Source organism: Oncorhynchus kisutch, unplaced genomic scaffold, assembly GCF_002021735.2.
Source record: "Oncorhynchus kisutch isolate 150728-3 unplaced genomic scaffold, Okis_V2 Okis07a-Okis12b_hom, whole genome shotgun sequence".
Lineage (NCBI taxonomy): Eukaryota > Metazoa > Chordata > Actinopteri > Salmoniformes > Salmonidae > Oncorhynchus > Oncorhynchus kisutch.
Genome location: NW_022261984.1, coordinates 11,548,918 through 11,561,213, shown reverse-complemented (window position 1 = coordinate 11,561,213; position 12,296 = coordinate 11,548,918). Strand labels below are relative to the sequence as shown.

The window sequence follows — 12,296 nt, the reverse complement described above, 5'->3', positions numbered from 1 at the left end:
GTCTTGTCCTGTTCTGTGTTGTCTTGTCCTGTGCTGTGTTGTCTTGTCCTGTCCTGTGCTGTGTTGTCTTGTATTGTATTGTTTCTTTTCCATATAAATGTCTGTGTCTATTGACGATTGTCTAGATGTCTTTGTCTATGTATGTGTACATTATATCTCAAGATTGACTTACCTAGATGTGTTAGGAGAAAACTCATGATTAACTTCAGGACATCTAATAGACTGCTATATTACTGAAACTCCTTATACTAACAATTGAGTTTGGAATGCCACAGATTTCCATTGTTTAAGATCTAATCGACTACAAATACACTGTCGTGGTGGTCCGAGTAGAGCAGGTATTGTCATCAACAGTATGGATCAGAACATCAGCCCTGCTTCATACTTCACCCATCATCAGCACCATGACCTCCACAGCCCATAACATAGAGGCCGGTTACATTACATTACTGAAATGTATCTGTACCTTCCAAGAACCTAGAAAACATCCCATAATCAACATGATATCTGGAGAGTTTTAAACTGTTATATTTTTAGAGGAGTTATGGGCTGCGGCCCAAAATGGCACCCTATTCCCTATGGGCCCTGTGGTCTAAAGTAGTGCACCCTATTCCCTATGGGCCCTGTGGTCTAAAGTAGTGCACCCTGTTCCATATGGCCCCTATGGTCTAACATAGTGCACCCTATTCCCTATAGCCCCTATGGTCTAACATAGTGCACCCTATTCCCTATGGGCCCTGTGGTCTAAAGTAGTGCACCCTATTCCCTATGGGCCCTGTGGTCTAAAGTAGTGCACCCTGTTCCATATGGCCCCTATGGTCTAACATAGTGCACCCTATTCCCTATAGCCCCTATGGTCTAACATAGTGCACCCTATTCCCTATAGCCCCTATGGTCTAACATAGTGCACCCTATTCCTTATGGGCCCTGTGGTCTAAAGTAGTGCACCCTATTCCCTATGGGCCCTGTGGTCTAAAGTAGTGCACCCTGTTCCATATGGCCCCTATGGTCTAACGTAGTGCATCCTATTCCCTATGGGCCCTGTGGTCTAAAGTAGTGCAATGTAAAGTGAATATGATGCCATTTGGGACGTAGCCTTAGCATTGTTACTGCGCTGCTGTTGAGCTGTGATGACCTGTGTGTAACCTCTGTCCGTGGTGATGTTCGTAGTGGATTGGCACGACGATGCAGACAGGAAAGAGGAGACGTTGGCTATCATTGCAGACCTGCTGGGGTTCAGCTGGACAGGTAAGTTATCCAGGTGGTGTTTACCTGGTGTAGAAGGTATGTATGAAATAGGAGTGAAAAGCTGTTGGAACACTGGTCAAATGTTGTCCACTATGTGCGGAATAAGGGTACTGTAATAAGGGTACCCACTATGTAGGGAATAAGGGTACTGTAATAAGGGTACCCACTATGTAGGGAATAAGGGTACTGTAATAAGGGTACCCACTACGCAGGGAATAAGGGTACTGTAATAAGGGTACTGTAATAAGGGTACTGTAATAAGGGTACCAACTATGTAGGGAATAAGGGTACTGTAATAAGGGTACCCACTACGTAGGGAATAAGGGTACTGTAATAAGGGTACTGTAATAAGGGTACTGTAATAAGGGTACCCCCTATGTAGGGAATAAGGGTACTGTAATAAGGGTACCCACTATGTAGCGAATAAGGGTACTGTAATAAGGGTACCCACTATGTAGGGAATAATGGTACTGTAATAAGGGTACCCACTACGTAGGGAATAAGGGTACTGTAATAAGGGTACCCACTATGTAGGGAATAAGGGTACTGTAATAAGGGTACCCACTATGTAGGGAATAAGGGTACTGTAATAAGGGTACCCACTATGTAGGGAATAAGGGTACTGTAATAAGGGTACTGTAATAAGGGTACTGTAATAAGGGTACCCACTATGTAGGGAATAACGGTGCTGTAATAAGTTTACCCACTATGTAGGGAATAAGGGTACTGTAATAAGGGTACCCACTATGTAGGGAATAAGGGTACTGTAATAAGGGTACCCACTATGTAGGGAATAAGGGTACTGTAATAAGGGTACTGTAATAAGGTTACCCACTATGTAGGGAATAAGGGTACTGTAATAAGGGTACCCACTATGTAGGGAATACGGGTACTGTAATAAGGGTACTGTAATAAGGTTACCCACTATGTATGGAATAACGGTGCTGTAATAAGGGTACCCACTATGTTGTGAATAAGGGTACTGTAATAAGGGTACCCACTATATAGGGAATAAGGGTGCTGTAATAAGGGTACCCACTATGTAGGGAATAAGGGTACTGTAATAAGGGTACCCATTATGTAGGGAATAAGGGTACTTTAATAAGGCTACCCACTATGTAGGGAAAAAGGGTACTGTAATAAGGGTACTGTAATAAGGGTACCCACTATGTAGGGAATAAGGGTACTTTAATAAGGGTACCCACTATGTAGGGAATACGAGTACTGTAAATAAGGGTACCCACTATGTAGGGAATAAGGGTACTGTAATAAGGGTACCCACTATGTAGGGAATAAGGGTACTGTAATAAGGGTACCCACTATGTAGGGAATAAGGGTACTGTAATAAGGGTACTGTTTAGGATGCCGCCTCAGTGTGTGTGTGTGTCCCGTGTGTCTCAGAGCTGGCGAGGGAGCTGGAGTTCAACGAGGATGAGATCCAGGAAGTGAGGACGGAGAACCCTAACTCTCTACAGGAGCAGAGCCACGCCCTGCTGCAGCGCTGGGCTGAGAGAGAGGGAAAACACGCCACCGGTATGTCTGTCCTGACGTCATCTGTTCTACTGGGCCTCACTTGGGTATGTCCAAAATGACACCCTATTCCTTATACTGTATAGTGCACTGCTCTGGACAAAAGTAGTGCACTATGTAGGGAATAGGGTGCTATTTTGGCACTCGGCCCCTGGACTCATCCATGGAAACCATCCATCTCTGGACAAAAGTAGAGCACTATGTAGGGAATAGGGTGCCATTTTGGCACTGAGCTGTGGACTCAACCACGGAAACCATCCATCTCTGGACAAAAGTAGTGCACTATGTAGGGAATAGGGTGCCATTTTGCATCTATATATGAAGGATAAATATATGTTATAGCCTTATTCTAAAATGGATTTAAAATGTTAGTTGTTTTCTCATCAATCTAAACACGATACCCCATAATGACATCACAATACCCCATAATGACATCACGATACCCCATAATGACATCACAATACCCCATAATGACAAAGCAAAAACAGTTTATTTTTATTTTTAGGTTTGCTATTTATGAATGATAAATATGTCTTCTTAAATTGATTGTCTTTTTTGTTGTATATTTGTTGTTGTTAGTTGTTGTTGTTGTTGTTAGTTGTTGTTGTTGTTGTTGGTTTAGAGATTATTTTGTTGAATGAAAAGTGCTATAGAAGTGAAATAAGTAAGGATTATTTATTATTATTATTATTATTATTATGATTGTTACTTTACTAATATGTGTTATCTTTTGCCCAGCAGAGGACAGCCTGATAAAGAGGCTGACCAAGATCAACCGGATGGACATCGTCCACCTGATAGAGACCCAGATGAACAAGTCAACACAGGAGCAGACGTCCAGGACCTACGCAGAGATAGAGAAGACTCTGGACCAGAGTGAAGGTACTGGACCTGTTACATTATATCACAGAGATAGAGGAGACTCTGGACCAGTTACATTACATTACAGAGATAGAGAAGACTCTGGACCAGAGTGAAGGTACTGGACCTGTTACATTATATCACAGAGATAGAGGAGACTCTGGACCAGTTACATTACATTACATTACAGAGATAGAGGAGACTCTGGACCAGTTACATTACATTACATTACAGAGATAGAGGAGACTCTGGACCAGTTACATTACATTACAGAGATAGAGGAGACTCTGGACCAGTTACATTACATTACAGAGATAGAGAAGACTCTGGACCAGAGTGAAGGTACTGGACCTGTTACATTATATCACAGAGATAGAGGAGACTCTGGACCAGTTACATTACATTACATTACAGAGATAGAGGAGACTCTGGACCAGTTACATTACATTACAGAGATAGAGTAGACTCTGGACCAGTTACATTACATTACAGAGATAGAGGAGACTCTGGACCAGTTACATTACATTACATTACAGAGATAGAGGAGACTCTGGACCAGTTACATTACATTACAGAGATAGAGGAGACTCTGGACCAGTTACATTACATTACAGAGATAGAGGAGACTCTGGACCAGTTACATTACATTACAGAGATAGAGGAGACTCTGGACCAGTTACATTACATTACATTACAGAGATAGAGGAGACTCTTGACCAGTTACATTACATTACATTACAGAGATAGAGGAGACTCTGGACCAGTTACATTACATTACAGAGATAGAGGAGACTCTGGACCAGTTACATTACATTACATTACAGAGATAGAGGAGACTCTGGACCAGTTACATTACATTACATTACAGAGATAGAGGAGACTCTGGACCAGTTACATTACAGAGATAGAGGAGACTCTGGACCAGTTACATTACATTACAGAGATAGAGGAGACTCTGGACCAGTTACATTACATTACAGAGATAGAGGAGACTCTGGACCAGTTACATTACATTACAGAGATAGAGGTGACTCTGGACCAGTTACATTACATTACAGAGATAGAGGAGACTCTGGACCAGTTACATTACATTACAGAGATAGAGGAGACTCTGGACCAGTTACATTACATTACAGAGATAGAGGAGACTCTGGACCAGTTACATTACATTACAGAGATAGAGGAGACTCTGGACCAGTTACATTACATTACAGAGATAGAGGAGACTCTGGACCAGTTACATTACATTACAGAGATAGAGGAGACTCTGGACCAGTTACATTACATTACAGAGATAGAGGAGACTCTGGACCAGTTACATTACATTACAGAGATAGAGGAGACTCTGGACCAGTTACATTACATTACAGAGATAGAGGAGACTCTGGACCAGTTACATTACATTACATTACAGAGATAGAGGTGACTCTGGACCAGTTACATTACATTACAGAGATAGAGGAGACTCTGGACCAGTTACATTACATTACAGAGATAGAGGAGACTCTGGACCAGTTACATTACATTACAGAGATAGAGGAGACTCTGGACCAGTTACATTACATTACAGAGATAGAGGAGACTCTGGACCAGTTACATTACATTACAGAGATAGAGGAGACTCTGGACCAGTTACATTACATTACAGAGATAGAGGAGACTCTGGACCAGTTACATTACATTACAGAGATAGAGGAGACTCTGGACCAGTTACATTACATTACATTACAGAGATAGAGGAGACTCTGGACCAGTTACATTACATTACATTACATTACAGAGATAGAGGAGACTCTGGACCAGTTACATTACATTACAGATATAGAGGAGACTCTGGACCAGTTACATTACATTACAGAGATAGAGAAGACTCTGGACCAGTTACATTACATTACAGAGATAGAGATAGAGGAGACTCTGGACCAGTTACATTACATTACATTACAGAGATAGAGGAGACTCTGGACCAGTTACATTACATTACATTACAGAGATAGAGGAGACTCTGGACCAGTTACATTACATTACAGAGATAGAGGAGACTCTGGACCAGTTACATTACATTACAGAGATAGAGGAGACTCTGGACCAGTTACATTACATTACAGAGATAGAGGAGACTCTGGACCAGTTACATTACATTACAGATATAGAGGAGACTCTGGACCAGTTACATTACATTACAGAGATAGAGAAGACTCTGGACCAGTTACATTACATTACAGAGATAGAGGAGACTCTGGACCAGTTACATTACATTACAGATATAGAGGAGACTCTGGACCAGTTACATTACATTACAGAGATAGAGAAGACTCTGGACCAGTTACATTACATTACAGAGATAGAGATAGAGGAGACTCTGGACCAGTTACATTACATTACATTACAGAGATAGAGGAGACTCTGGACCAGTTACATTACATTACAGATATAGAGGAGACTCTGGACCAGTTACATTACATTACAGAGATAGAGAAGACTCTGGACCAGTTACATTACATTACAGAGATAGAGATAGAGGAGACTCTGGACCAGTTACATTACATTACAGAGATAGAGGAGACTCTGGACCAGTTACATTACATTACATTACAGAGATAGAGGAGACTCTGGACCAGTTACATTACATTACATTACAGAGATAGAGGAGACTCTGGACCAGTTACATTACATTACATTACAGAGATAGAGGAGACTCTGGACCAGTTACATTACATTACATTACAGAGATAGAGGAGACTCTGGACCAGTTACATTACATTACATCACAGAGATAGAGGTGACTCTGGACCAGTTACATTACATTACATTACAGAGATAGAGGAGACTCTGGACCAGTTACATTACATTACAGAGATAGAGGAGACTCTGGACCAGTTACATTACATTACAGAGATAGAGGAGACTCTGGACCAGTTACATTACATTACAGATATAGAAGAGACTCTGGACCAGTTACATTACATTACATTACAGAGATAGAGGAGACTCTGGACCAGTTACATTACATTACAGAGATAGAGGAGACTCTGGACCAGTTACATTACATTACAGATATAGAAGAGACTCTGGACCAGTTACATTACATTACAGATATAGAGGAGACTCTGGACCAGTTACATTACATTACAGAGATAGAGGAGACTCTGGACCAGTTACATTACATTACAGAGATAGAGGAGACTCTGGACCAGTTACATTACATTACAGATATAGAGGAGACTCTGGACCAGTTACATTACATTACAGAGATAGAGGAGACTCTGGACCAGTTACATTACATTACATTACAGAGATAGAGGAGAATCTGGACCAGTTACATTACATTACAGATATAGAAGAGACTCTGGACCAGTTACATTACATTACATTACAGAGATAGAGGAGACTCTGGACCAGTTACATTACATTACAGATATAGAAGAGACTCTGGACCAGTTACATTACATTACAGAGATAGAGGAGACTCTGGACCAGTTACATTACATTACAGATATAGAAGAGACTCTGGACCAGTTACATTACATTACAGATATAGAAGAGACTCTGGACCAGTTACATTACATTACAGAGATAGAAGAGACTCTGGACCAGTTACATTACATTACAGAGATAGAAGAGACTCTGGACCAGTTACATTACATTACAGAGATAGAAGAGACTCTGGACCAGTTACATTACATTACAGAGATAGAGGAGACTCTGGACCAGTTACATTACATTACATTACAGAGATAGAGGAGACTCTGGACCAGTTACATTACAGAGATAGAGGAGACTCTGGACCAGTTACATTACAGATATAGAAGAGACTCTGGACCAGTTACATTACATTACAGAGATAGAGGAGACTCTGGACCAGTTACATTACATTACAGATATAGAGGAGACTCTGGACCAGTTACATTACAGAGATAGAGGAGACTCTGGACCAGTTACATTACATTACAGATATAGAGGAGACTCTGGACCAGTTACATTACAGAGATAGAGGAGACTCTGGACCAGTTACATTACATTACAGATTTAGAGGAGACTCTGGACCAGTTACATTACATTACAGATATAGAGGAGACTCTGGACCAGTTACATTACAGAGATAGAGGAGACTCTGGACCAGTTACATTACAGAGATAGAGGAGACTCTGGACCAGTTACATTACAGAGATAGAGGAGACTCTGGACCAGTTACATTACATTACAGAGATAGAGGAGACTCTGGACCAGTAACATTACAGAGATAGAGTAGACTCTGGACCAGTTACATTACATTACAGAGATAGAGGAGACTCTGGACCAGTTACATTACAGAGATAGAGGAGACTCTGGACCAGTTACATTACATTACAGATATAGAGGAGACTCTGGACCAGTTACATTACAGAGATAGAGGAGACTCTGGACCAGTTACATTACATTACAGATATAGAGGAGACTCTGGACCAGTTACATTACATTACAGAGATAGAGAAGACTCTGGACCAGTTACATTACATTACAGAGATAGAGATAGAGGAGACTCTGGACCAGTTACATTACATTACATTACAGAGATAGAGGAGACTCTGGACCAGTTACATTACATTACATTACAGAGATAGAGGAGACTCTGGACCAGTTACATTACATTACAGAGATAGAGGAGACTCTGGACCAGTTACATTACATTACAGAGATAGAGGAGACTCTGGACCAGTTACATTACATTACAGAGATAGAGGAGACTCTGGACCAGTTACATTACATTACAGATATAGAGGAGACTCTGGACCAGTTACATTACATTACAGAGATAGAGAAGACTCTGGACCAGTTACATTACATTACAGAGATAGAGGAGACTCTGGACCAGTTACATTACATTACAGATATAGAGGAGACTCTGGACCAGTTACATTACATTACAGAGATAGAGAAGACTCTGGACCAGTTACATTACATTACAGAGATAGAGATAGAGGAGACTCTGGACCAGTTACATTACATTACATTACAGAGATAGAGGAGACTCTGGACCAGTTACATTACATTACATTACAGAGATAGAGGAGACTCTGGACCAGTTACATTACATTACAGAGATAGAGGAGACTCTGGACCAGTTACATTACATTACAGAGATAGAGGAGACTCTGGACCAGTTACATTACATTACAGAGATAGAGGAGACTCTGGACCAGTTACATTACATTACAGATATAGAGGAGACTCTGGACCAGTTACATTACATTACAGAGATAGAGAAGACTCTGGACCAGTTACATTACATTACAGAGATAGAGATAGAGGAGACTCTGGACCAGTTACATTACATTACAGAGATAGAGGAGACTCTGGACCAGTTACATTACATTACATTACAGAGATAGAGGAGACTCTGGACCAGTTACATTACATTACATTACAGAGATAGAGGAGACTCTGGACCAGTTACATTACATTACATTACAGAGATAGAGGAGACTCTGGACCAGTTACATTACATTACATTACAGAGATAGAGGAGACTCTGGACCAGTTACATTACATTACATCACAGAGATAGAGGTGACTCTGGACCAGTTACATTACATTACATTACAGAGATAGAGGAGACTCTGGACCAGTTACATTACATTACAGAGATAGAGGAGACTCTGGACCAGTTACATTACATTACAGAGATAGAGGAGACTCTGGACCAGTTACATTACATTACAGATATAGAAGAGACTCTGGACCAGTTACATTACATTACATTACAGAGATAGAGGAGACTCTGGACCAGTTACATTACATTACAGAGATAGAGGAGACTCTGGACCAGTTACATTACATTACAGAGATAGAGGAGACTCTGGACCAGTTACATTACATTACAGATATAGAAGAGACTCTGGACCAGTTACATTACATTACAGATATAGAGGAGACTCTGGACCAGTTACATTACATTACAGAGATAGAGGAGACTCTGGACCAGTTACATTACATTACAGAGATAGAGGAGACTCTGGACCAGTTACATTACATTACAGATATAGAGGAGACTCTGGACCAGTTACATTACATTACAGAGATAGAGGAGACTCTGGACCAGTTACATTACATTACATTACAGAGATAGAGGAGACTCTGGACCAGTTACATTACATTACAGATATAGAAGAGACTCTGGACCAGTTACATTACATTACATTACAGAGATAGAGGAGACTCTGGACCAGTTACATTACAGAGATAGAGGAGACTCTGGACCAGTTACATTACATTACAGAGATAGAGGAGACTCTGGACCAGTTACATTACAGAGATAGAGGAGACTCTGGACCAGTTACATTACATTACAGATATAGAAGAGACTCTGGACCAGTTACATTACATTACAGAGATAGAGGAGACTCTGGACCAGTTACATTACATTACAGATATAGAAGAGACTCTGGACCAGTTACATTACATTACAGATATAGAAGAGACTCTGGACCAGTTACATTACATTACAGAGATAGAAGAGACTCTGGACCAGTTACATTACATTACAGAGATAGAAGAGACTCTGGACCAGTTACATTACATTACAGAGATAGAAGAGACTCTGGACCAGTTACATTACATTACAGAGATAGAGGAGACTCTGGACCAGTTACATTACATTACATTACAGAGATAGAGGAGACTCTGGACCAGTTACATTACAGAGATAGAGGAGACTCTGGACCAGTTACATTACAGATATAGAAGAGACTCTGGACCAGTTACATTACATTACAGAGATAGAGGAGACTCTGGACCAGTTACATTACATTACAGATATAGAGGAGACTCTGGACCAGTTACATTACAGAGATAGAGGAGACTCTGGACCAGTTACATTACATTACAGATATAGAGGAGACTCTGGACCAGTTACATTACAGAGATAGAGGAGACTCTGGACCAGTTACATTACATTACAGATATAGAGGAGACTCTGGACCAGTTACATTACATTACAGATATAGAGGAGACTCTGGACCAGTTACATTACAGAGATAGAGGAGACTCTGGACCAGTTACATTACAGAGATAGAGGAGACTCTGGACCAGTTACATTACAGAGATAGAGGAGACTCTGGACCAGTTACATTACATTACAGAGATAGAGGAGACTCTGGACCAGTTACATTACAGAGATAGAGGAGACTCTGGACCAGTTACATTACATTACAGAGATAGAGGAGACTCTGGACCAGTTACATTACAGAGATAGAGGAGACTCTGGACCAGTTACATTACATTACAGATATAGAGGAGACTCTGGACCAGTTACATTACAGAGATAGAGGAGACTCTGGACCAGTTACATTACATTACAGATATAGAGGAGACTCTGGACCAGTTACATTACATTACAGATATAGAGGAGACTCTGGACCAGTTACATTACAGAGATAGAGGAGACTGGACCAGTTACATTACAGAGATAGAGGAGACTCTGGACCAGTTACATTACAGATATAGAAGAGACTGGACCAGTTACATTACATTACAGAGATAGAGGAGACTCTGGACCAGTTACATTACATTACATTACAGAGATAGAGGAGACTCTGGACCAGTTACATTACATTACAGAGATAGAGATAGAGGAGACTCTGGACCAGTTACATTACATTACAGAGATAGAGGAGACTCTGGACCAGTTACATTACATTACATTACAGAGATAGAGGAGACTCTGGACCAGTTACATTACATTACAGAGATAGAGATAGAGGAGACTCTGGACCAGTTACATTACATTACATTACAGATATAGAGGAGACCTTTATCGTGAAAACGGCTTGTTTATTTGTTTTTGATTCGAAATAGAAATACAAAATAATTACTTGTTTTTTGTTTTTGCATATTAAGTTAAAAACATAACATCTTTATTTTTCAATTTTCCCATGTGGGTCAGGTTAAATGTGGAATGCTTGTCATTGGTTAAGTTCACAGCCAATATTTACTGTCCTTTCAGTGTAAGAGTTCACGCTTCTGACCCAACTGTTCTATTATCTATGAATTAATTGATTAATAGCTGACCGTACCGTTCCACAGTGCCATGATCTAGTACGATTTCTGCATTAGATTTAGTGTGCATTGACTTAATTAAGGAATGAACTGCTGTTACTGTAAATGGTCTGATGTATCCTAGCTACCTAGCTAACCATTGGCCATCTTATTAAATGATGATACCCAGCCAAATCAACAGTATCTATTGCGAGACTAGAGATATTCCCCTAGCTATGGTTAGTCAGTGGTTGCACATCTACCTAGCTGTAATGACACAAGGGTGTGAATAGTACACATTTAAATATATCCTTTCACTGTTTATAGCAGGTCTCCAGCTACCCAGACCTGTCTGATCAGGGTGCCACAGGTGTGTCCAGCTTACACCTGTGCAAATCCGGTTGTGTGTATAGCAATGGAATGAAATATCCAACCAATGGCTCAAGTCGTGTTATAGGTCCACCCCACACCTGGAGGGTTGTGTGGTCCTGTCCAGAAGAAACCCCTAGCCCCTACCTCTAGACACTTGTGGAGATCTGAGAGGATTGGACAGGTGTAAGCAATAGAACCAAAATTCCACCAAGAGGGTAAGGTAGATCTCACACCATGTCACCACCCATCAATCACTCTCAGATCTCCAC

General features: G+C 40.8%; 1 protein-coding gene across 1 annotated transcript in view; it reads left to right on the top strand.

The window, feature by feature from the left end:
• The window catches only part of LOC109887481 (ankyrin-2), a 248,117-nt gene that overhangs the window by 184,861 nt on the left and 50,960 nt on the right, over nt 1–12,296 (top strand). The window contains 3 exon segments of the mRNA XM_031814795.1: nt 1,171–1,248; nt 2,650–2,781; nt 3,520–3,660. Of these exon segments, the coding sequence (XP_031670655.1) occupies nt 1,171–1,248; nt 2,650–2,781; nt 3,520–3,660 (351 nt within the window).